At 50.5% G+C, this 26,113-nt stretch overlaps 1 protein-coding gene across 1 annotated transcript in view; it reads left to right on the forward strand.

The window, feature by feature from the left end:
* The window catches only part of ANKS1A (ankyrin repeat and sterile alpha motif domain containing 1A), a gene marked incomplete at its 3' end in the record, with an annotated part of 148,998 nt that overhangs the window by 70,823 nt on the left and 52,062 nt on the right, over positions 1 to 26,113 (forward strand). Inside the window, exons 2-11 of the mRNA XM_006104717.3 lie at positions 416 to 496; positions 2,207 to 2,363; positions 4,171 to 4,233; positions 11,065 to 11,361; positions 12,088 to 12,163; positions 12,444 to 12,545; positions 12,653 to 12,754; positions 14,983 to 15,179; positions 18,366 to 18,458; positions 23,336 to 23,459. Of these exons, the coding sequence (XP_006104779.2) occupies positions 416 to 496; positions 2,207 to 2,363; positions 4,171 to 4,233; positions 11,065 to 11,361; positions 12,088 to 12,163; positions 12,444 to 12,545; positions 12,653 to 12,754; positions 14,983 to 15,179; positions 18,366 to 18,458; positions 23,336 to 23,459 (1,292 nt within the window). The remainder of the gene's footprint in view (positions 1 to 415; positions 497 to 2,206; positions 2,364 to 4,170; positions 4,234 to 11,064; positions 11,362 to 12,087; positions 12,164 to 12,443; positions 12,546 to 12,652; positions 12,755 to 14,982; positions 15,180 to 18,365; positions 18,459 to 23,335; positions 23,460 to 26,113) is intronic.

The following is a 26,113-nucleotide window of genomic DNA, read 5'->3' on the forward strand; positions in this document are numbered from 1 at the left end:
AAGGAAGGCAGATTGTCTCTTGCATCTTAACACATGCATTAACTAGGGCTTTTATGAATGTGAGCCCTTTGATCTTGCTCCTGGTGGTTGAATTGTCCTGATTACCGCTGGTCTGTATGGAGGCCTCTCGGAAGCCTCCGGCACCCGCATAGCGATGGGTGCCCAGGCCTGCGGCTGGCCGAGGGGCTTGGTTCAGCCGTGTGCCTGATGACCTCTCAATGAGCTGTTCTTAGGATCCTGGGAGTCTTCAGAGGCACCCACCCCGGACGGAGCGGTTTCTGCAGTTACGGATGAGGAGGGTGCAGGGGGCCGGAAGTCATGGGGAAGGGCCTGAACATCACACGGGCTTCTTTCTCAAGCAGCTAGCTGTCTCCAAATTTGGTTTGTGACTTCGGCCTTTCTTCTTTCTCCACAGCATCTGGAGAGGGCCCAACGTGAACTGTGTAGACAGTACGGGGTACACCCCCCTGCACCACGCTGCTCTGAATGGCCACAGGTAAGTACTGACCTGCTGCCTTCCACCCACCCTTCCATGCAGGCCTCCTGCCTTTGGGTTCCTATGAAGGATTACTGAGCAGCCGCGCTGAGAAAAACAAACTGAATTTAGCCCAGCATTCCCGAATCTCTCTTTAGTGTGTAACTACTTGAACATCCTTCCCCACTCCCCCCTCAAAAGGCTGAGCCGAAGGTTGAGTTTTACCTTCCTTCGGTGCCCTCCGCCCCGCCCCCCGAAATGTGCAGTGCCACAGTCATCTGTGTGAGCATCAACTTGGGGGCAGAAAGGGCTGGAGCAGCTGTCAGGGAACAGCCCCTCTACACACTGAAAATGGATGGGTTGGTTCTGGGAACCTTTCCTTCTATTAAGTAGTTACTTATTTACTTTTGCCATTTTTCCTCATGGGCAGTAAGACCTATTTTTAAGGAAAGAAACACATGAAAAATAAGGCCTGTTTAAATCTCTGACATACAGAGAGGTTATTGGGATTGGGTGGGCTGTGTGGAGAGTTCCTGGAGGTGTGCTTGGGGGTTGGGAGAAGAAGGCGTCGGTTTAAATGATTGGCAGCTGAAAGAGGGCGCTGCCCATCAGGTAAGGAGACTGAGGGCTCTGCCAGGGGCAGGCGCCATGTGGGGTACAGTGAATAGGCCCGCCAGGATGTGGGAGAATGGGAACCAGGCCGTCACAGAATAGAGAGAGATTGGCACATACCCTGTGAGATGAGCGAAGAAGTTTAGCTTTTAGGAGGAGGGATTATTGGAACCAGTTTAGATTCTTCCGAACCAGAGCAGGGCCGCACACCTTGTGGTTTTCTGTGTCACTGTACAGCCTTTGTCCAGGCCCAGTTGACTGATTGTTACCTCCTGCATTCCACTTTTCTCAGATACAGTGAATGTGGTCGTCACGTCCTTTCTGTGCCATTTTCGACAAAGCTGACAAGAAATATGTAGAGACCCCGCCCCCTTAAATAGTGGGGTGACCTGAATTAAAGTGGATCTTGAACTTAAAAGACTAGCTTGTTAGCCAAGCTGATCTCCAGATGCTGTTTTTATTTACAGTCGGGCTTTTCTCCGGCCTTGTGCATGGGGATGACTGTACATTTGTAGCTGCTTAATCAGTGGTGTCACCTAGAAGAATGCCAAGTCCTTCTTCCTGGATGTATGACATGAAAGCACAGGCGTCTGGCTCATGTTTGCAGCAGCTTTACTTCTGCTCTGCCTGGCCACTTCAGCTCCCACACACTGAGCGCTCTGAAGCAGCGGTCGCTGATGGGTGGTCCGCGGACCAGAGGTCCGAAAGGTTGGCGACCGCTGCTCCGAATAATGTGGTGGATGATGATATTTGTCTTGCATGACGTTGATGTAAATTCTGTCCCTGGATGCTATTTAAACATCACAAACAAGGAGACATTGCAAAGCTTAGACAAGGGGACCGGACGTTTTCAGAGTAATGGAAAATGGATGGGTTACTGAGATAAACAGGGAGGCGAAGAGCCAGCGTTGTGGGACACGGGACGGTTCGGCCGCATGCCCGCAACTGTGCAGAGTAGCCCCTGGAATAAAAGGAAGAGGCTGGGCATGAGCTCGGGTGGACGGGGAGCCAGATGAGGTACCAGCTGTGCAACGCTTTGTGCTGTGCACGTGTGTGAAGAGCCGTTGGTGGGAAAGACTTGTGGGTTCTGCAAACTCATAACTGACCTTTGCCTTCCAGGGATGTGGTCGAGGTCCTTCTGAGGAACGACGCGCTGACCAACGTGGCCGACTCCAAAGGCTGTTACCCTCTGCACTTGGCAGCCTGGAAAGGAGACGCCCAGATCGTGCGGTTGCTCATCCATCAAGGGCCCTCTCACACCAGAGTCAATGAGCAGGTTGGAAGGGAGGGAAGCGTGCTTCCATTCAGCCGCAGCCAAGACCTCGCGGCCATCGCCGCTGCAGTCCCTTAGCTCAGACCCCAGGCACCGGCTCTCCCAGGCCCAGGGGTGGCTGCCTCCTCTCAGCACCACACCTCTTAGTGCATCGAGGAGATCCCATTCCATGAGATGCATTTTATATGCACGTGAATCATGCAGGCGTGGAATAACACTAACAGGAACATAAATACTAACCTTGTGCAAAATTGGAAATAATGCGAATTCTGCAAAACTGCTTAGCGTCTGTTTCAAGCTGGCGGGCTTAGTTAATTGCAGCTCGTGCTTATGCCACTGACACGGCATCGCGACTGCAGCCGGTAAGCACGTCTCCGTGCGTGAGTACCGTGCGAGCCCTGCTGCTGTTTTACACGAGGCAGCACTCGCAGCCCAGGAAGGCCCGAGCCTGGTGCAAGCGAGCTCCCAGACACGGCGGTGGGGGCCGGGGGTCTTCACGGAATGCAGAGCATGTCCCTGGCGCCCTCTAATGTTAATTTAAGAGGGAGCATGCTGTGACAAAGCAGAGGTAATTCTTAGAAAATAAAAAGGCAGCGTTTGAGTGAAAATACCTCACAGTGGCCAGGGACTTAGGAAAGTTACTATTGCTTTGGGAAAGTTACACTCGAATTATGCATGTTCTAGACAGGCCTCCTGTAAAATGCCCTAACGTTTGGGTCTGAGAGGAGATGGGCTTTCCCTATAAGACAAGCCATTCTGCTCTCCTCCTCTTTGCTCAGCACTGAAGCAGATACTTAGTTGCTTGAATGAGAGAAGCTGCTCATCCTCGCTGAGTGTGGGGTTATTTTCCTAATGCCTCTGCTGAGAGCAGATTGTTAAACTACCTGTATGACCAGATCAGGGTTATTCCTCTAAAAGGAAGGGGTGACTCGCAGAGCCATCTGTCAGTGAGGCCACGCACGCTCCCTCCGTGCGCTGTTCAGGCACGACTGGGTTGGGGGCAGCTTCACCCCGGGGCGCGAGAACCTGGGCCAGGGCTCCCATGTCCCCATCTAGAGAGTGTGTGTGTGGAGCTGTTAATCGGCCTCCCGTCCCCTCCTGGGCTGTACTTTTTGGTGAGCAACAGACATTTAAAGTAATCAGTGAGGATGTTTGTTTTTATAACATTAGAATTGAAAGTGTTCTCTGTAGAATCTAAATGCACCTTACTCCTCCTGGCTAAAGTGATTGTAACTTTTCTTATCTGGAGGAACTTTGTAAGGAAGTTTGCTGTTAAGTAATATTCCTCAGTGTTGGAAAAAACCAGTCAGCCATTGAAGTCCTTCTCATTGAAAAACATTTCAGCAGCCGTCTCTAAGCCTCTGCTCACGTCTGCCTTGGAACACAGCCGCTTGGACTTCTGAGCCACTTGAGTGTGCTAGCTTGTCCTGCTCACAGCTGCCGCCCCCCCCCCCCCCCCAAGGCTTTAGCCTTTGGGGGGACACAGCCCAGTGCTTTGAGGGCGGGGGTGGCAGGGGGGTGGGGCAGGGGGTGGGAAAGCTGCCGGAGGTTGAAGAACCTAATGGATCTAGGGAGGTTCAAGCACTGCATCGACTTCTGTAATTTCCATGACTGTGGGTTCAGCTGGATGCTTGGATAAGAGGGGTGACGCCTGCCGAGGCCTGGAGATCATCTTCCCCATTAACTTCCCTTCGGGCACCCGGAGAGTGGTCCCCGTTGTGCTAGTGTTGGGCCCCTCGGGGCTGTGCAATTGCTTTGATGTGTTTCATCCATTTCATCATCACCTTTTCTTTTCCTCTCCTTTTTGTAGAATGCTCTTGAGATCAAAGAACTCAAAAAGCACGGCCCCTTTGACCCTTATATCAATGCCAAGGTGTGTACTTTGCTGTCAGGGTTTCTCTGCATCATTTCTCCTCGCTGTGCTTTCTCCTGGGTCCCCTCGCTTCCCTCTGGCTCCTCGGGTTCCTCACCCTGGTGTCTGCTTCTGCCTCGGCCTGTCTGTCTGGGAGTGGAAAATGCAGCTTCCAGGGGCGTGGTTTTGCTTTAAAATCCATCCTAATTCTGGAAGGCGGGTGCTTTTTCTGGAATGTCTGAAAAGCATACAAGTGGCAGAATTGGGGAAGGAGATGGGGCCATATATTTGCATAACTTGCTATTGTATTTCTAACATTTAAATTCAAAAAAGAAAAATGTCAAACACATGAGCTTATTTTTTATGAAGCACAGAAAAAATGAGTAGGTTTTATTTCCTGGATTAAATTTTTTTAGTCTGAGTTCTATTTTCTCTTGAAATGGAATCTGGTTTTCGAGAGCTTGTGGCAGGCAGAGGGAGGTGTGGGCGACAGGCATGGTGGCTTGTGCCCCGCAGTTCCTTGGGTTCGTGCATTTTTGCCTGGGACTGTAAAGCCGCCATTCCTCTCCCAGACGGTCACGCTTGGCCATTGGGAGGCTCTGAAACAGGTCATGGAGTGGCCAGGCCAAGCAGGGCAGTTAGTTGCATTGTCTCCCTCCCGTGAGGCTGGGCAACCTTGCTGCCCGCAGCCCTCGCCATGTGGTGGCCGAGGGTGGTGGTGGTGGTGGCGGCGGCGGTCGCCTCTTCCTCAGCGCTCTCACCTGCTGTGTTTGGTCTGAGTTTTCGTTCGGGTGAGATTTGCTGATTGGCAGCAATCTGGTATGTGGTTGTCACTGCCTTTTTCTTGCTGTGAAATGCCGTCAGGGAAGGAGACGGACGGTGCTTCTGCAGGCACACCGTGCTTTCCTCTGAGAAACGCTGACTCAGCACATGCAGCCGCTGCCGGCTGGACGGGGGCCGCCTGCCGTTGGGCCTTGACGGTGGGGAAGCAGTTTGATCTGGGAGTGGAACACATTAGCTTTTGTTTGGGGCCACTCTTTAAATTCCGTCTTCTGATCTTCAAAATAGAAGTGACTCTGTCCTAGTTTTCTTCTCTTCTTGAAGGTGGTGTGGTAGAGTGAGGCCTCCCACAGGTCACCGCCTCTCCAGTCGGGCTTGCGTTTAAATTCTGTGCTACCACGTACCTGGTTTTGTTGACTTGAACAAGTTACTTTCTCTGAGCCTCGGTTTCCTCTTCTGTAAGGTGGGGAATGCCATCTGCTTTGCTGGGTTGTTTTGGAGTTTAAGATAATGCACATGAAGTATGACTATCTGGTCAGTAGTACTATTGGGGGCCCTCCCTTAAAAAGGAATGTATAAGGTGGTGTTTCTGAAATGGCAGTTTGGAGTTTGTTCCTTGTTCCTCGTAGGTTTTGTTGGGGGAGGCACCTTGAGCTGATTGGTTTCCCTTCTGTGATTCCGTGGTTGGTTAGCTTACGAAGCTGATTAAAGGGCCGTACTTGGTTTTGAAAGCACATTTTCCTATCCCTCGATTCTACTCACATAAAAGGAAGTCTACATGGAATAAGAGTGTACTTCTCTATTTGGAAATACTGTCCTTTGCCTCTGCCTTTCCCTGCCCCCGCCCCAGGGCAACGGATGCAAAGGCCTCAAGGGATAAAGCTATTTGGGCGCTAAGAATACAAACTCCTCTTGGGCTGACTTGACTCTGAGCTCCCTAGTTTATATCCTCACCCCATAGGTTTTTATTGACCTGGCTTGTGTCTAGGAGTTGTTTTGCTAAAGGACTTTTTAAAAAATATATGTTTTTACTGATAGAAGAAAGGAGAGAGAGAGAGAGAGAGAGAGAGAGAGAGAGAGAGAGAGAGAGAAAGAGAAAGAAACATCAGTGATGAGAGAGAATCATTGATCAGCTGCCTCCTGCATGTCCTCTACTGGGGATCGAGCCTGCAACCCAGGCATGTGCCCTGACTGGGAATCGAACTGTGACCTCCTGGTTCATGGGCTGACACTCATGCTGTCCTGACTGCTAAAGAACTTTTGCTGCTAAATCATATCAGGCACCCGTCTCAGGGGCCTTTCTGGGGAGCGGAGGTAGTTTTCATGAGCTTTCATCTCCACCTTCCCTTTTTCACAAGTCAGTATAACCCAGTCCAAACCTAAGTCCTTAGCTAAGATGGAACCATTGAAATTGTTTTTCCCTTTTACTAGTACAATAATTTTAACTTAGTCTGAATATCATAAGATGAGCAACAATCAAATTGTTTTAGGGTAGATCTATTTTTCTATTCACTTAAAAATAATTTAATCTTAGCCTGGCAAGTAATCTCAATGGTTAGAGCATCAGCCCATACACTGCAGGGTCTCGGAGTTGATTCCTGGTCAAGGGCACGTGTTTAGGTTGCAGGTTTGATCCCCAGACCCAGTTGGGTGCATGCAGGAGTCTCTCTCACATCGATGTTTCTCTCTTTCTCTCTCCCTCCTACCACCCTCCCTTCCACTCTCTCTTTAAAAAAAATTGTGGTATTTCAGAAATATCACATTATACATTCCTTTTTAAATGGAAAAAACATCCTTGGGTGCAGATTAAAGATTAAAAAATAATAATTTAATCTTAGAGCTTGAAGAGACCTGGAAGTTATCTAGACCAGAGGTCGCCAACCTTTCGAACCTCACGGACCACCAGTGGTCTGCGGACCACCGGTTGGCGACCACTGACCTAGACCAGTTGTCCCCACGTGCTATTCAGCTTGTCTGGTTGCATCAGAATCATCTAGCAAGCTTTTATTAAACTTTTATTTTAAAAAATTTCCACCTTGCAAAAGTTGCAAGAATAATTCAGTGAACTGCACTGTGCTCTCCTAGATTAACCAGTTGTTAGCATTTTGTCATATTAGCATGCCCCTCCCATATATGTTGCTGTTGTTATAGTTGATGATGGACTATTTGAAATTATGACATCAGAGCCTTTAGCCCCAAATACTTGAGCACGTATCTCCTAAGAATGAGGACATTCACTTGTATAACCATAATGCAATGATCAAATTCAGAAAGTTCAACGTTCATTTAATGCTGTTATCCAATATAGAATCCATGTTCAAATTTCACTAATTGGCTCAATAATGTCCTTTAGAGCAGCGGTTGCCAACTGGTGGTCCGTGAGGTCTGAAAGGTTGGCGACCGCTGCTTTAGAGCAGTTTTTTTTCCCCCGGTCGAGGATCCAATCCAGGATCACACGTGACCCGGAACAGCTCCTCAGCCTTCCACTGTGTGACAGTTTGAAGAGTGTGGGCCCATTTTGTTGACTGTCCACCAGTTTGCGTTGGTCGGATACCCTCGTTCCGAGTGTAGGTTTATGGCGGGGAACCTCGGGAAATGCCATGTCTCTCCTGTTTAGTGTGCCACAGCACAGGCACGGCTGGCAGTCTGTCTCACCCCTGATGGTGGCGAACGAGTGCTTGGTGAGTGGGTGCCTGCCTGGTTGGTAAGCTTTTTTTTTTTTTTTTTTAATATGTTTTTATGATTTCAGAGAGGAAGGGAGAGGGAGAGAGAGAGAAACTTCAATGATGAGAGAGAATCATTGATTGGCTGCATTCTCCCTCCTGGGAATCGAGCCCATGTGCTCTGACTGGGAATCGAACCGTGACCTCCTGGTTCATAGGTTGATGCTCAACCACTGAGCCAAGCTTGCTGGGCTTGGTAAGCTTTTTAATAATAGTTTTCCTGGGCTTTACCCTCTGAGGTGCTGCCTTGGTGAGTCTGGGGTGGGGCTTAGTATTAATTACTTTAATTCCTAAACGAAGCCAGGTAGAGAACCACTGATGTGAGCTAACTCCACCTAGAGCGGGAATCTTCTCTCACCTCAGAGGTGGCCATCTACCTATGGTTGTTTGTTTGTTTGTTTCTCCTAGTAACAAGCAAAACTACTGCTTGGCAGCCTCTTTCAGGATTCCACTGAGTTTTGGTTGTTTGACATCTGTCTTCCTAAACCTTCATCTCTCGGTCAGAGCCTGCCTTCCACGTGGCGGGCTCAGTACACACGTTTCTCCTGCATCTTCTGAATCTCAGTAGACCCAGTTTGTCCTTTTGTTCCAGTTTTGGTCCATTTCTCGAGCCTGTACCATTGTCGCTACAGAGAGCTGCCTCCCAGGTGTCCCCAGGCTCGGCGTCTGTCCGCAGCGCACGGAGTGCAGCTGAGTGCGATCTCGGCCGGGAACTGATGGTTCTGAATAGTGCCAAGGAGAGAAAGGCCATGGAAATGTAATGTTTCTGTGTGGTTGTGTGCTGCTTGTAGTGTGTGTGTGTGTGTGTGTGTGTGTGTGTGTGTGTGTGTAAACGCATGCATCGAATGGATTTACACATCGAATGGGGTCTCCAGGTATAAAGGATATGAGGGATCGCTTTTGTCTTAGAGGTACTGGCCATATATAGCAAGGAAAATGAAAGTGTTTCTTAAGATGGGCAGGAATGGAGAGTTTGTGCAGAGATTTTGGAGAAAATTGGGGTATTTCATCGCAGTCCCCTTCCTCAGTCCAGATTCATAGTAAAATGGTCTAGGAGACTCTTGAGGTGTCGCGAGCACCAGTGCTACAATTTGGAAGGTGTGGGAGAGAAGGTTCCAGGCGGTTAGAAGTCTGCGCTCCTTGGAAACCCTCCCCTCTTGATCCCCTCTTGAGGGATCAGCACGTAGTGCCTTCCTGCCCTGATGGCTGTCAGGCTCACGGGGAAGCAATAGGAGGAGCTCACGGTGATGCCTGATGCCTGTGGTCAGTAGTCGCGAGATGTGCTCACCACAGACATAAACTCCAGATTATCGTGGTCACCAGACCATGTCTGGCGAGGCCGAAACACAGGGAGATGCTTCCTGCTGCGTCCGAGCGTGCCGTGCTGCGGGGATGTGGTCAGGCCGCTTCAGCAGGGGCGGGGACTGCCTGGGAGTGACCACCCTTCCCTGCAGGGCGGCTTTGTGGCAGCTGCCTTCATTCTGGCAACAACGAGACGAAACTAAACGAACAGGGAGACTGATTTGCTGCTGGACAGTGTAGAGTTTCACAGTTGTTCAGGCCCTCCTGGCATGCTTTTCACAAAATCAAGGACAGATTATTCTGGTTGTTGGGAGACAACTTGGAGATAGAAGAGACAACCGTGTCTGCTTCGGAGTAAACAAGGCCTTGTGGGCTGGGGTTTGAACAGGGACAAGCTGGCTTCCTGGGCGCTTGCTGTCACGCTGGCCTTGCGATGTAGCTCTGATAGGCCTCCCGCAGGGTCGCGCTGCAGGAAGCGGCTGTGGGTCTTGTGGATGTGGCCGTCCTCTCAGCATGAGACGGTGCAGGGACAGCTCCAGGTTTGCTCGGGCAGCTCATGCCATAGCTTCCTAGCATTGCGCGTTCCAAATGCGTGTCCTAAATGGCTGGTTTGGCTCAGGGAACCAAGGATTTGCTCCCTCCCGTGTGTCCCCTTCCCTGCAGACATTTAGGTTGACGTGGAGTTGCCCTGGGGGAGTGAGGGCCGCACGCCTCAGCTGCTGCTCTCCCGAACCCCTTCGAGCTCAGTGCCCGTCCTCTGTTTATCTGTGCATTTATCTCGCATGTGGCTCCTGCTACTGCCCTTTCTGTCCTTATTTCATTTTTAAGTTTCTCTGCTCGTTCTGGCCTCTTGGGGCCTTGCTCCCCACAGCTCTGGATCTATGTGGTGCAGCCAGAAAAAATGATGCAGTCAGATGCCAGACCAAAAGCAGATGAATTGCTTGCATGTTAGGGTGACTCCTTAGCCTGTTACTTTCCCCTCATTAATTGACTGAAAGCAGTTGTGGGAACATTTACTTTTTATCTCTAGGCCACTGAAAGGTGCATAATATTGACTTGGGCAAACCCCTCGGAAGCTTTGTTTCCCTGAAGAAGCTTCCGGGTGAATTCAGGAATCGCAGAATCTCGTGGGAGAATTACTTTCATCAGTGCTCCTCGAAAGGAAGGGACATGGAGATCATTTATTCTTGCTCTAATGATACATCGTCAGTTGTAATAAAAGAAAGAACATCGTTGGAATAGTTAATAGTTTCTGATGATTGAAAAAGCACAAACTTCTCCTGTTTTATCCCAGGTTCTACCTTTAGTTTGAAGCACATGGGCTTAGAGGGCCGGGGGTGTCCATTTGAGTGGATGGTTACAATGTTGAATATTTTGCACCTTTCACGCAGCTTTCTGGTGTTGGATGGGATCTGTCACGTAGAAACGCTTCCCCGCTGCGGACTCTGCGCGCACTGGCTGGTGCAGGCAGCACCGGGGCCCTGCTCCTCTGTGACTGACCTCAAGTGCCTCCCTCCCCTGGAGACGGCTGCTGGCTGGCATCGCCAGAGTGGTTTTTGGTGTTCTGCTCTGTTGCTTTCGCTGTCGCTTTCGCTGTCGGCTGATTTATTTGCATGCAAGAAGCTAAGCACATGACACACTCTTCAAAACATGTGTGTGAAGCAGTGGATAATCAGAACCACAGGGTTGAGTAAATATAAATTGTAAAACCAGTTGAAGTTTAAAATGAGTCATCAGTGGCAGTAATATTATTGGCATTATTGGCATTTGTCTGTGCCACAGTCCCCGTCACTCCCGAGCTGGGAGTCCCCCCTCCAGCACAGAGGTGGCCGCTCCCGGCTTGCAGCACCTGGGGAAGAGGTGGCTGTTGGAGCAGTCGGCCTTGTTCCCTGGGGAGTACCTCTGGATTCTGACTGACTTCTCTTAGTCCCCAAGTATTGCTGCTGTTTTTCTCATTTAAATTTCAATGGTTTTATGGGTGATTGTCCCAGTCGCAGGCCCCTCTGCCAGTCACCTTTCTGATGTGATCTGCTTGTTAACTCTTTAGAACAATGACAACGAGACGGCCCTGCATTGCGCAGCGCAGTACGGCCACACGGAGGTGGTGAAGGTCCTCCTGGAGGAGCTCACGGACCCCACGATGCGCAACAACAAGTTCGAGACCCCCCTGGACCTGGCCGCGCTCTACGGGCGGCTGGAGGTGGTGAAGATGCTCCTCAACGCGCACCCCAACCTCCTGAGCTGCAACACTAAGAAGCATACCCCCCTGCACCTGGCGGCCAGGAACGGCCACAGGGCCGTGGTCCAGGTGCTCCTGGACGCGGGCATGGACAGCAACTACCAGGTAGCGGCCTGAGGACCTCCCGGGCTCCGGGACTTAGTCGTTTCGGAAAAGGCACAGTGCGTGCTGCTGGGCTGTCTCTTAGCACGTTTGCACCACGTGTCAGACGCTTCCATTTGTTGGCTCGTTTTACTGGGAGGCTTTAGAGACCAATAAACTCCCCGAGTGAGGCTGTTGTTTTTTGTTTCTTTCCAGGGGTAATATGTAGTCATTACACCCTGAAAAGAAGTGATCATGGATGAACCCTCGAGATTATAAACGTTTCATTATCTCCCTCCACCCGAGTCTCGCTGCACGTCAGCCCCTCCAGGCCCCTTGGCCGGGCTTTGCCGACGGGAGACAGCGTTTCCCTTGCCGGTTCGCTGTCGTTCCTCAGGCTTCGCCTTGACCAGACCTCCCTGGAAGGAGTATTTTCCCCTGCGTTTTCCTTAGGACCCCACCCACCCAGGAAGGTGGAGTTCTGGGGAGTCTTACCCAGACATGGCTCCACCGGCAGCTGTGTGTGGCCTGCTGGTGGCACAGCAAACCCCTGAGGGCCAGGCCACGCTCGTGGTTTTGGAATCCAGACAAGAAAAATGGGAACGATAACGACAGGACTCTGCGTGGTTTATTTTATCTTCCCGCCCCTTCTTGTCTCTGTCTCCGTCCCGTTTGTCGTGTGTGGCCACGCCAAACCGGGGCGGCCGCTGTCCTGACGACACCCGCTCTGCGCTCTCGTTTGCTTTCCAGACGGAGAAGGGCAGTGCTTTGCATGAGGCCGCTTTGTTTGGCAAGACCGATGTGGTGCACATCCTGCTGGCCGCAGGTGAGGTCGGCAGCGCAGGGTCCGCACGCATGCAGGGCCGGGCTGCTGTCCCCGGCCTCCCCAGAGGGGACTTCTGCTGGCTGCACTTGAACCCATTGTATGTATGTCTCCACTGGTTGATTGCAAGTGTGCGAATTGTTCATGAATAGCTGGATTAAATGGCTTTGGATGAAAAATGTAGGGTGTGCGGCTGGGAGCGTTAGGTGTCCTGGAATTGGACCCTCTTGGAGGCTGACTTGCAAATGCTCACGCCGCTGGTCCACCTGGTTTGCCTTTCCAGGAATTGATGTCAACATAAAAGATCACCGAGGACTGACCGCCCTGGACACGGTCCGGGAACTGCCTTCTCAGAAGAGCCAGCACATAGCAGCGCTCATTGAAGGTATCCGTCCAGCTCCCTGCCGGGGACACCAGGACATGCTACACGCTGGCCAGACCGTGGCATTTGTATTTGGTGCAGCTATTTTTTTTTTTAATCTTTCCATGTAGATCACATGACTGGAAAAAGAAGTGCAAAAGAGGCAGAGAAAACTCCCACACCCCAGCCACCTCTCATCTCCAATGCGGACTCCATATCCCAGAAGTCTCAGGGTAAGGCAGCTCTTCTGTGGAGGGCGCCCATTGAGAAGTTGGACCTTCTTCAGCAGAACGGAAAATCTTAATTTAAATAACAATTTCAGGGAGTTAGGAGGACTTACGTGCACATTCACGTTCTTTTCTTCCTCCAACTGTATGAAGCTGTTCTGGACACTGCTGGGCCTTCGGCAGCAGCCCCTTCCTGCCTACTTTATTGCATTCTCTGCGTTCACAGGTGGCTCCGTGAGATCTGAGATGGGTAGTAGGCAGGACAGTCTCAAGATGAAGTCAGGTCTCAGTGAAACCTTTTCCTAGTGTCGAGCAGTTGGCTCTTGAGCGTGGTCAGTGTGTAACGAGCCGCATGCGGTTGGTAGCTGTGTGCATGCAGATTTGGGTAGTATGTCATCTGGCCAGTGAATGTGGTTGGGTGCTCCGTTCCTGCCAGGATCCCCCTTCTCAGGTGTATTGGGCCGCCTTTGGGGCCCTGGGCGTGATGCATGAGAAACACAAAACACGGAGCGACACTGGCCCAGATGCAAATGGCAATGGAGAGGCTGGGGGAGCAGGACAGCCAGGCAGCACGGGAGGGGCTGCAGGAGCAGAGACGTGGATGATGGTGCTCAGTCTGGCTTCACTGCCGGGGCCGTGCCCTTCTCCCTGTCACACTTTTTAACTTTTATTTTATTTTTATTGATTTCAGAGAGGAAAGGAGAGGGAGAGGGAGAGATAGAAACATCAATGATGAGAGAGAATCATTGATTGACTGCCTCCTGCATGCCCCACACTGGGGATCAAGACCAAAACCCAGGCATATGCCCTGTTTGGGAATCGAACCCTGACCTCCTGGTTCATAGGTCAAGTCTCAACCACTGAGCCATGCTGGCCAGTCGTGTCACATTTTTTTTCTGACCTCCTAATCTTTTATTTTTTTAAAAAAAAATATATTTTATTGATTTTTTACAGAGAGGAAGGGAGAGAGATAGAGAGTCAGAAACATCGATGAGAGAGAAACACCGATCAGCTGCCTCCTGCACATTTCCTACTGGGGATGTGCCCGCAACCAAGGTACATGCCCTTGACCGGATCGAACCTGGGACCTCTCAGTCCGCAGCCCAACGCTCTATCCACTGAGCCAAATCGGTTTCGGCCTGACCTCCTAATCGTTTAGTAATGGGGGTTAGGAGTTCCCTCAGCTCTTAGCATTCAGTGGTTTTACACTTACAGTTTTTGTTTTCTTTATATCATATGAAGTTTCTTCCTTCCTTCCTCCCCCCCCTTCCTTTTTTTCCTCACCCAAAGATATTTTTCCATTGATTTTTTAGAGAGAGTGGGAGAGGGAAAGACAGAGAGAAATATTGATGTGAGAGAAACACATTGATTGGTTGCCTCCTGCACGACACCCGACCAGAGCCTGCAACTGTGGTACGTGCCTTTGACCAGAATCGTACCTGGGACCCTTCGGTCCGCAGGCTGACGCTCTATCCACTGAGCCAAACCGGCTAGGGTTACACTTACAGTTTTGACTTTGCAAGCAACCCAGAGATCCCTGGTCTGTAAGGGTGGGTCACAGATTTGGATCTGGGCCCCCGAGGCTCCGAGTTATCCCCAAGGGAGGCTCACAGCGAGGCGCCGCCAGCTCAGACAGGGCCGCCGCCTCCTGGAGCACATGGAGCTGCTTAGTAAGAATTTCAAGGCTTACTCACATTTCTTTTTATTTTTTTTTATTTTTTTTATTTTATTGATTTTTTACAGAGAGGAAGGGAGAGGGATAATGAGTCAGAAACATCGATGAGAGAGAAACATAGACCAGCTGCCTCCTGCACGCCCCCTACTGGGGATGTGCCCGCAATCAAGGTACATGCCCTTGACCGGAATCGAACCCGGGACCCTTCAGTCTGCAGGCCGACGCTCTATCCACTGAGCCAAACCGGTTTGGCCTTACTCACATTTCTTTCGTTGTACTTTGCTGCATTTTCTGGTTTAGGTTTATGTTACCCTGGGAACTTGTGAAGATCTTGGGAGATACCCTCAGCGATATCAAGAGTTGTCCATATTGAATTAGAGGGAAATCTGCCCCCTTCTTGGTGTAAAAAGCAGGGAGGCCTGTGTGTGCTGCTCGTGGAGCAGCCCTGGCTCATGGTCCTGCTCTGGGTCCGCGATGAGCAGGCTTTGGGTTGTCGCAGAGCTTGGAAACGTGAGGCTGCTCTTCCATTGACCCTCCTGCCCTCTGACCTCCCCTTCAGGTGACGTGGAGAAAGCAGTGACTGAACTGATCATCGATTTTGACACAAGCACTGAAGAGGAAGGCCCCTACGAGGCGCTGTACAACGCCGTTTCCTGCCACTCGCTGGACAGCATGGCCAGCGGGCGGTCGTCCGACCGGGACTCCGTGAACAAGGAGGCTGAGGCCGCGGGAGTGAAGGCTGCTGGAGTGAGGCCTGTACGTGGCCGGGGCCTCAGCAGCCTGGGCTCTGTTGTCCCCTGGGCTCGCTGGGGTGCTGGGGGGGAGAGAGAGCTGTACCCTCGTGCCAGCTCGCACGGAGGCCTCCTGGGTTCTGCTGCGGCTCCATCGCGCGCAGTGTGCTTAAACCACAGGGCTCGTGGAGGTACCATTTTGGTTTTTCCAATTTCAATATAACCCGTTTGCATCTTTTTACTACTTTTTGGCCCTAGAGCAGTTTAAAGCATTTTGTGTGTGTTTAGCCTGAATGCTGCTCTGTGTTTGGGGTCCTTGTCATGCAGCCTGTTTTCTGTCTGGAGAGCAGTTCCTGCTGCAGCGAGTTCCTGTCCACCCTCAGTCACACCCCCTTCACTTGACCTCAGTGGTTACCCAGGTGGATTTCTGTGTCAGGGGCTGTAGCAAGGCTCAGCCAACATCGTGTGTATGGTGTGAGGCATTTCTGTTCTTCCTGGTTGTAATCGCTGTAGCATTGAGGACAGCCCTGAATTTTCCCTCAGGCCCACCCTCCTGTCTCACTAGTCTTTGGTGCTTGCGTCTGCTCTGGCCTCAGACGTTGTTCTCTAGCCGCCTTACCCCATCTTCTCCCAGACTCAGTGGTCCCACTGACCTTCCTGCGTTGCTGACACAGTAATCTGAAGTTTGAGCCCTGGGCGTTTACTAAATTGAGCCCTGGGCGTTTACTAAACTGGCCATTGCTCTAACAGGATCCTGGGGTAATCCCACCTCAGGCATCTGGCCACGTGTGAATTGTTTCTTCCTGTTGCAGAGGCTGGCTTTCCCTTTGGTCTGGATCTGCTGATGACCATTTGGATGGCCTTTTGGCTGCTAGGTGGTGCTGCTAGATGGTGCTGCTAGGGGATGCTGCTAGGTGATGCTGCTAAGTGGTGCTGCTAGATGGTGTTGCTAGGTGATGCTGCTAGGGGGTACTTTTAGGTGCTGCTGCTAGGTGCTGCTGCTAGGTGGTGTTTCTAGGTGCTGCTGCTAGGTGATGCTGCTAGGTGGTACTTCTAGGTGCTGCTGCTAGGTGATGCTGCTAGGTGCTGCTGCTAGGGGATGTTGCTAGATGGTGCTGTTAGGTTTTGCTAGGGGATGCTGCTAGATGGTGCTGCTAGGTGATATTGTAGGTGATGCTGCTAGGGGATGCTTGGGCTTCGGGGAATGCCCAGGGAGTGGCCTGGTGTTGCTTGGTGTTCTTTTGAGTTAGGTTCCTTGCCCTGCCCTGGAACAGACGCCGAATTTCCATTTGAAGCTTGGAAAGGCCGGCCAATCTTGTCGCAGCCCACCAGCGAGGGTGTGATCCAGGACTGTGGTAAACGTGTGAGTGGTGGAGGCAGTGCCTATGTGAGCACCGGGAGCATAGTGGCTCTGTGGACAGAACTGGTCTTTTCCGCTTCTTTCCCTGTTAGGAGCAAAGGAATTAAGCAGATCTACCTGTGGAGGAAGGCTTGCTTTCAGTGGTACTTACAGGTGATGCCCAGTAGAGGGAGCTGGAGGCTTTAAGCTTTGGATAGCCAAGTTCCTGTGGGACTTGGCTACTGATTTAGTCTCTTTGTTCCCTCTTCCTCTAGAAACCCAGCCTCCTAGGGTCCTTCTAAGTAGAAACGGATGCATTTGGGGTGCTGTGCTCTGCCATTTTCATTGGAGTATGTTGTGGATGTGCTACCTCCCTGGCTCTGGGTAACTAACTGTGGCCACCCGCCTGTTCTGTGCCTTGTAAGCACCAGGGATGGCGTGTATAAGTCAGCTCTGTACTCCCAGGCCCGGGCCAGCGCTTTGACGTTAGGAAAAGGATCATGCCTCCCTTTCCTGCCAGTGTCCCTGGTGCTCACCTCTTTCTTGTCTCCTTCAGGAAGCACAGCCTTGGGGGCCTTTGTTGTGTTTCTTTGTGTTTTTCCTCGGCTGTCTGTGTTCCAAGGTTGGGTAACAGTGCGGGTTATGGGCCTGCTGCTTTTTCTATCTCTTCCTTCCAAGGTGGCACCTCTGGAGCAAAGGGGTGGGGAATGGGACTTAGTGGAAACCTCATCTGAACTGCTTGGTTTGGCTTGAATGTGTGAACCTGCGGTGAAGTTGCTGCCACTGGGCCTCAGGTGTCCCAGGACTGTGGGAGGGCCGAGTTGTGGAGGTGGAGTACCGAGTGCTGAAGCACCTTTCAATGGAGAGATCATGGGTGCCAGATGCTAACCATCTCTGGCAGCTCCCAAAATGGGAGAACCATCTTTCCTCCAGGTCTCTCCGAGGCCCACAGGCTCAGCCTCCCCTCCGCCCTGACTTTAATGCTCCTGTTCTGGCAGCACAGGGAACTCGCCTGCCAGCCAACTCCCGTTCCGGCTCCACTGCCTTCCCCATGGAACACTGATGAGCAAGCTTAGGGTAGAAAGGACGTTGAAAGTCCCACGGGGACAATGGCAAGCTGCTCTTCAGTGTCCTTTCCCCGAAGACCCCTCTGTGTTCCTGAAATTGTCTGCCGGTGACCCCGCTGGTCCCTCTTGCTTCAGGGCAGGGCTGGCGCGCCAGGGCCACAGACAGCTGCCTCTGATGGTGAATAAAGTTTAATGGAACACTTTGTACCACAGCGGCAGAGCTGACTGCAAAGCCCAAAATATTTACTGTATGGCCCTTTAAGAAAAGGTTTGCCAGCCCCGCTCTAGGGCAGAGAACTGAGAAAGACTATTTTTTTAAATGGGCTGAGATGAGATAGGGTTTTCATATGCTAATGACACGTAATAGGATGGTGTGGCAGCGTGCGCAGGAATGGACCTGAGTGACTGGGTTGTCAGAGCTCCTTGACAAGTTGAGTTTTGGGCCTTGCTGTCTCCTCCTTTCACTGGAGGCAGCACGGATTTTCCTCGAGTTTCACGCCTCAGCCTCATGACGGACGTGTTCCGACAAGGCAGGTCTGTGATTTTAGTGCTGATATTTCTCACTGTGGTCAGGATAGGAAAGAGGTGTTTGTAATCTCCGGTATAAACATCAGAAAGCAAAGAGCGTGAGAACTGAAGTGTGTTGTGTGCAGAGTCTTTGTACAGATTCTAGACCTTGACTTTGGTCTCGCAGGGAAGTGCTTGGCCAAAGTCATTTTCATTTCCAAGGGCTAAGCTAAGAGTAGACCAAAAAGTTAGATACTTAAAAAAAGAGACGGTGAACGACTTCTTTTCTTGTCTGCAGAGGGAACGGCCACCGCCTCCCGCAAAGCCCCCGCCGGACGAGGAGGAGGAAGACCCCACGGACAAGAAGCTTTTTCCCCTGCCGGCTTCTGAGGTACAGGGTCAGGGTGTGTTCGATTTGTTGGAAAGTGCATCCGTGTGTGCTTAATGACTGTGCTTTCTCGTTTCTTATCGCCTCTTTGGATTAGCAAACCTGAATTGTGTATATCAGTAATGTGGAACAAGCCCTTTCAAACTCACTCTGAAGTACTAAGCAAAGAATTTTAATGGCGCCCCCTAGCGGCCAGCCACTGCTCCAGCCAGCGCCGAGCGGAGCCCAGCTGTCTCCTGGCTCCGGTGGGCTGACCAGTCGCACTTTGGCTTTTGCACCTTTTGCAGTGTGTTGTCTTTTGACATAAAGTCTAGAGTACCCCTGCTCGCTGCTCCCTGGACTGTGTCACATGAGTAGGTTTTGATGGTTTGTCCCAAATGGCTTACTTCTGTTTTTGCATTTTTTTCTCTTCATTTCATGTGAAGAGTCTGCACCAGGCCCATTGTGCAGAATGTGGCAGAATGTGACAGAATGTGAGAATCTTCTCACTTAGGTTTATGAAGAAGATCATATTTTCCTTTATCTTTCACCTTCAAAATGTTCCTTTAACTCTTCCTACCATTTAGAGAATGTTTATTGAGTATTTATTTAAAATATTACATAATATCAATAGTTTATTTTGTAGCTCTTCCTACCATTTAGAGAATGTTTATTGAGTATTTATTTAAAATATTACATAATATCAGCAGTTTATTTTGTAGCTCATTCAAAGCCCTGGTTTTCTTTATTTTAAATTTTAGCTAATATAAACTAGTCAGGTCTCATTCCTTTATCCCTAGAAGTAGGAATTAATTTTTTTTCACAGTATTGCCATGGACCATCCAGAAAAATGGGTTCTTTTGTTTAATACGAACGTATAGAACCAGAAGGATGGCTTTTAGTTTAGCGAAACGTATAAATGCAAGGAAGCCCTTTTAAGAATGTGAGTCAGTGTTGGAGATAGGAGATGATTGCTATGCTATGTACAAATTCTGTCCTTATTTCTTTCTATCCCTTAATTACAAAATGCTAATTAGCATGTCTCAACTAAGGGGTCTCTACAGTGACAGCCTCTGGGGTGATCAGACATGAGTACGTGCAGTCAGCCTGCGTGCTGTTATGTAGGTTTGCCTCATTGCTCCCTCTCTACAGGAGACGCCTGGTGATCGGGAGCATATTTGGCTGGGGGTGGGGCTCTGTAACAGGGACTTGAATTGAAATTCCTAAGGCGCAAGGATAAGGGCGAGGCTCTTAAAGTGTCGGATAATCAGGACTTTCTATTCTCCTGACTTTCTAGAGCAGACACTTTGGCGCTAATGCAGTGCCGAGAGGTGGGGAGAAACCTCCACGCTGACTCCGGATGGGAGACTCCGGCCATATGTCTCCCAGGACTTGCTCAGGGTAGCCTGGAACGCTGGGTCAGTTGGGCCACCAGAGTCCGTCTCGGAAGGCCGTGAGGGCCCGGCCTGGCTTGCCCAGTGATGGGCAAGTGTGTGAATGTAGAGGTGATGCATCTGGGTCACTGGCCTTTTAGTGATTAAGGCAGGTCCTGTTGGCTGTAATCAGAATGGATAGTCTTCTCCAAAAGTGGGCTTTTTTTTTGTTTTACTCTAGTCTTCACTGTTATTTATTTATTTATTTATTAAATCTTTCCTTTTTTTATCCTCACTTGAGGATATTTTTCCATTGATTTTTAGAGAGAGTGGCAGAGAGCCCAGCCGGCGTGGCTCAGTGGTTGAGTGTCGACCTATGAGCCGGGAGGTCATGGTTCGATTCCTGGTCAGCGCACATGCCCGGATTGCGGGTTCGATCCTCATTGTGGGGCGTGCAGGAGGCAGCCAATCAATGATTCTCATCATAGATGTTTCTAGCTCTCTCTCCCTCTCCCTTCCTCTCTGAAATCAATAAAAATATATTAGAGTGGAAGAGAGAGGGAAAGACAGAGAGAAATAATTGATGTGAGAGTAGCATATCCATTAGTTGCCTCCTGGATGCGCCCCGATCAAGGTCCAGGCCGGGGAGGAGCCTGCACCCAAGGTACATGCCCTTGACTGGAATCGAACCCAGGACCCTTTGGTCTGCAGGCTGACACATTATCCACTGAGCCAAACCAGCCAGGGCCATTTTTATACTCAAATTTTTACTACCCTAAACTTCATCTCCTAGGACAGTGGTCGGCAAACTGCAGCCCCTTGAGTGTGGCTCTTCCACAAAATACCACGTGCGGGTGCGCACATACAGTGGGATTGAAACTTTGTGGTCACACTCAAGGGGCCAAAGAGCTGCATGTAGCTTGCGAGCCGCAGTTTGCCGACCACTGTCCTAGGAGGCAGTGACTTCATCCAAGTTTAGACTTTTGATTTTGGCCAGCAGTCTTCCCCAGTGTTTGTGTCCTGGCTTGTCATTGTCAGGTGATCCAGGAGAGCTCGTCAGAGCACTGGTCCTTTAAACACATGCACCTGTGCTCGTGCACATCACATTCATGTGTCCGCCCACCAGGTGGGCTGCCAGCTGCACCGGGCTGACCGGGCACGTCTCTGGGCTCAGATGTGCTGAGCGTCATGGAAGTGGCAGCTGCTATGGTGTCTCTTCCCAGAAAGCTGCCCGCAGCCCAGCTGGCTGTCCCATTGGCCAGTTTGGTGGTAGTAGCATTTCTCCGCAGCAGGAATGTTGCTTTCTGCAGAGCGGAGAACGGGTGCGGTTGTGTGTTTCTGGCTTTGATTTATTGCCAGCCCTGGAAGAAGGGGGAGAAGATTAAGTAGTAATTTAGTGAAGAGCAGACTCCTTTCAGGTGGAAATCAGTTTCTGCCATACTCGCTGGGACACAGGGCTTCCTGAGTGGGCGCTGGGAAGCGGTTTATTGCTTTCTTGTGAGATGTTAGTCCCGGAGCTGGCAGGGGTCAGGACGAAGCAAAACTCTCACCCTGCCAGTTGTCTGGTATGAGTGGGGGCTCTCAGACATCTGAGGGGGACGAGTTCCAAACTGGACGGAGACATCAGACCTCCCGGGAAAAGTGGGGCCGGCTTGGTCCAGAGTCAGAGGGGTGGGTCTTATGGCCCAGCTCTGCTGGGAGCTCTCTGTGGAACCCCGGCAAGTCCCTAGACCTCTCTGGGGACTGGATTTCGGATTCTGCAGAATGAACGAGCTGGACCAGGTGCTCTCTAGCTGTGACGACCGGGGCGGGTCCTTCTCAGGGGCAGGCCGGGGTGCTTGAGAGCCCTCGCCCTGCAGGACACTCAGAGTCAGCGTCCAGCCCCTGCCACCCTGCGGGGGTGAGCCCCGGGTGTACACCTCCGGATGCAGGTTCCTGTCTGCGCAGCCTGTGGTATTAAGTTGACCTTGAATGAACTGCTTAATGGCCCCTCTTTGTTCCCTTAATTGTGTTCCTGGGAAGAAGCAGAGGAATAAGTAACAGGCAAATGGCTCTTGTGATGAAATAGCTTCTGGCTTCCAGGTGGCTCCTGCTCTGCCTCCCACAGCCTTGGTTAGGAGCTCTGGTCAGGCTCTCGAGGGGCGAGTGGCGGCCTTGTTACCATCCAGGGGCCGGCTCATTTCTCTGAGGCTGCGGGATCCTTGCCGTCTCCTTAGGCGGAACCCGGAGAGCTGTGCCTCCGCCAAGCAAAACCGAGATGAATCACACACCCGCGTCGGTGTGGTGAGCTGTGCCGCATGGCAGTGCAGGAGGGTTCTGTGTGGTCAGAGAACCTCACTCGTGAGGAACCACTGTTTGTCCGGTGGACGGGGAGCCCTCCCCCTCGTTCACAGTGTGCGCTTGTGCTAGAGAGGCTGCTCAACAGGAGACTGTGCTGTGGTTTGCTCTCCTGAGAGCTACTATACGATCGACCATTCGTAATGTGCCTGTGAAACTGCTGGATTCTTAGGACAGATGAGCCAGAATTACCCTCTGAAGCCAGGGTCTCCTTCTCTCCCTTGGGCGGTCGTAGCACTAATCCTGGTGTTTCTGGCTCTGATCGAGCTTCGCTGCTCTGGCCCCACAACTGTGGCCCCTGGCCCTCGGCTGAGGGAGCCAGTCGGCAGTGCAGGAGCAGCTCTGGTCCAATTCCTGCATCAGGCCCGTGGCTGCCTGGTCTGGGGCTTTCTCAGTTGACAGAGCTGCCTTTCCTCCACTGAACCACTACTGCCTCACCACTCAACTGTTTTCCGAACAAAGATGGCTGGAATTCATTTAAAATGTCTTCTCTATATATAAAAGGCTAATATGCAAAGTGTCCCCTCGGGAGTTCGACTGGGAGACCGAGAGTTTGACCGGGAGACTGCGCATTCGATCGCTCGCTATGACGTGCGTTGGCCACCAGGGGGCAGTCAGAAGGCCCCAATTGACCAGGCCTAGGGACCCTATCCGTGCACAAATTTTGTGCACCGAGCCTCTAGTTATCATAAATGCTGTGGAAGCTGGCTTTGAGGACCTGTGAAGAAAGGCTACAGCAATAGAGGACTCACAGAGCACTTCGTCCCTGTGAATGTCAGTCCCACTGCAGACGTGAGAGGACTCCAGCCTCAGGTGGTCCCTGTGCCTGTTAGCAGAGATCTGGAGAAAGAAGGCCTTCATGCTCCGCTGGGAAGTAGCCACGAAAAGAGATTGTGCAGATCACAGTGGAAATGGGGGAGGGCCATCTTGGATTTTTTTTATGGTTTTTTTAAAGATATAGTGTGGTAAGGAAAGGGGAGTGTTTTAATCAAAGGCCATTACCATGTGAGGTCCCGGTGCATATCCACAGAAGCAGTGGTGACCCATGGGACGCCTGAATCCTTGACCTTCCCCCTCCCCACCCCCCACTCCTCTCAGGTGAAAAAGGAACCAGTAATCTCAGATTTGTTCAGCATAACCTGCTGGGGCTATAGCCACTGGCATGAAAAGTCTGGGTGTTTTCTCTCTTAGGTCTTGGCCATGCGAGCCCGGGTTCAGGAGAGCACAGCCAGGGAGGAGGAGGAGGAGCATCCGTATGAGCTGCTGTTAAGGGCGGAAACAAAGAAGCTGCCAGCAGTGGACGGAAAAACAAAAGGTACAAACACCCCCCCCCCCCCCAGCAGAAATAACACTAAAGGGGTTCGTACAGTTTGTGCCCCGGGTGGAAGGCGGGGATACTGTTCCTGCAGCCTGGGGGGGGGGGGGGGGGGAGGGGGGGTGCGATCCTTCCCTTGTCAGCACAGGGGTGGGAGTCTGCTTGCCACCTCTCCGCACACGGAGCAAGGGGAGGGTTAGGTGGGCCAGGTGTGGTGGCAGGATTGATTTGGGGTCTCAAGTCATAAACCCTCAGGTTAATGCTGTGGAAAAACAAGTCCAGCAAGTCAGTCCCTTTGGGTCCAGGCTGACAGCACAGACGCAGCTTTGAGTCCTGACCTCAGATTGAGGCACCCTGGGGGGCCGTGATTGGCTGCCACCAGGTAACTGGAGTGCTCTGTCGCCTTGGCCTACTTTCATTGCCACTGCAAATGCAGCCTCCTCTGTGAGGGAGTGAGTGCTGCAGGCCGGGACCCAGCCAGGCCTGTGGACACAGGCACGGTGACAGAGGTGAGTGCGCCCTGCCCGGCAGCCTGTGACCGCCTCCTGAGGAGCAGGAAGGGCGGGCACTTCCCTGCAGGCAGGCAGGCAGGGCGCTCGGCGCCTCTCCTCCGCTCTCTGCCGCTTGCAGGGAGAGGCCCGTCACGGGGTAGCATTTGTGTCTCCTTCCAATCCTAGGACAGCCCATGGTTCAGGTAAGAATGGGGGATTCGAGGGTTTCTTTAGAAGTTCCCTTTGCTAGGCTTGTCAGAAAGTGGGGGAGGCAAAGAGGACATGTGCCTATGTGGGTGACATTGTGGATCTTAATTTTAAAGGTCCCGTTTAGCCCTAGTCAGTTTGGCTCAGTGGATAGAGCATTGGCCTGGGGACTGAAGGATCCTGGGTTCAATTCCGGTCAAGGGCACATGCCCAGGTTGCAGGCTCAATCCCCAGTAGGGGGTGTGCAGGAGGCAGCCGATCCATGATTCTCTCTCATCATTGATGTTTCTATCTCTCTTTCCCTCTCCCTGCCTCTCTAAAATCAATAAAAACATATTAAAAATAAAATAAAGGTCCTGTTTAAAAGGTTTCTCTCTGGCTTGCAGAAACTCTGTGGGGTTTTTAATTTTGCTTTGTTTATTTGGTTTCCATTTGGAGCTTTTTTAAAAAAGATTATCATTTAGACATAGTAAAATTCATCCTTTTGTGGGTAGCTCTGTAAGTTTTGACAGATATAGTCATGTAACTGCTACCATAATCAAGATGTAGAACAGTTTCATCACAGCAAAAACGTCTGTGTCCCTTCATAGTCACTCCTGCACCCTTCCCTTATGCCTGGCAGTCCCCACTCTGATATCTTTCCCCATAATTTTCCATTTTCTAGAATGTCACATAAATGGAATCACACAGTATGTATCCTTTGAGTCTGGCCCTCTCAGCAGGATTCATAGCGATTCATCCATGTTGTTGCATATATTCGTACTTGTGCCTTTTCATTGCTGAGTAGTATTCCTTTGTACCACAGTTTATCCATTCTCTAGTTGAACGACATTTGCTTCAGTTATAGTTTGGGGAAATAACAAAGAAAGCTATTATGAATATTTACATACAGATTTTTGTGTTAACGTAGGTTTTATTTCTCTTGGATAAACACTAGGATTGGCATGGCTGGGTCCTAGGTAAATATATGTTTACGTTTATAAGAAACTGCCAATTCATTTTCCAGGGAGATTGTACCATTTTGCATTCCCACCAAGTAGATGTTACATATCCTCCCCAGTGCTTAACATTGTCAGGTTAAAAGCTTGTTAGCTGTTCTAATAGGTGTTTAGTGGGATTTCATTGTGGATTTAATTTGTGTTTCCCTAAAGGCTAATGATCTTTGAGTGTCTATCAATGTAATTATCATCCTTATATCTAAAAAAGTGCTCAAATCTTTTGCGCATTTAAAAAAAATGTTTTTTTCTGTTTTTTTCCGTTACTGAGTTGTCAGTTTTCTTTATACATTTTTTTGGACAAAAGTTCTTTATCGGTTCTGTGATTTTCCCCTGGTCTGTGATTTATCTTTTTATTCCCTGAACGGTGTCTTTTGAAGAGCATAGGTTGTTCATAGGGACGTCCAATTGTTTGCCCAGATTTGTTGAAAAGACTCTCCTTTCTCCATGGAATTACCTTTGCCTCTTTGTTACTCTTTCTCAGAATTATTTAAGATATTCTAGTTCCTTTAGCTTCCCATTCAAAAATTTAGAATCAGCTTGTTGATTTCTACAGGGTCCTGCTGGAATTTTTGTTGAGATTATGTTGAATCTATATAGCACTTAGGGGAGAATTGATATCTTAATGTATTGAGTCTTCCGGTCATGTGGTAGATTTTTAATTAAAACATTTAGAGAGTGGAGTCGAGCACCGATGCCTTCTCTGGTTGTTTAATAATAAATCCATACGGAAATTAACCCTTTGTTAACATAAAAAAACCATTGAAACCTGTAAAGAATTTTTGTGAGTTCATTTGAGCCAAACTGTCGACATATGCCGGGAAGCAGAACCTCAATGAATTGAGATAGTGCTCCGGAGAATGGTGGGGTTACATCCGTATTTATACATGAAATTCACTGGTGACAGATTAAGTTACATGAAATTCATTGGTGACAGATTAAGGAGGAGGGATAAGCAAAG

Source organism: Myotis lucifugus, unplaced genomic scaffold (genome assembly GCF_000147115.1).
Source record: "Myotis lucifugus unplaced genomic scaffold, Myoluc2.0 scaffold_596, whole genome shotgun sequence".
In the NCBI taxonomy this organism is placed as follows: Eukaryota; Metazoa; Chordata; class Mammalia; order Chiroptera; family Vespertilionidae; genus Myotis; species Myotis lucifugus.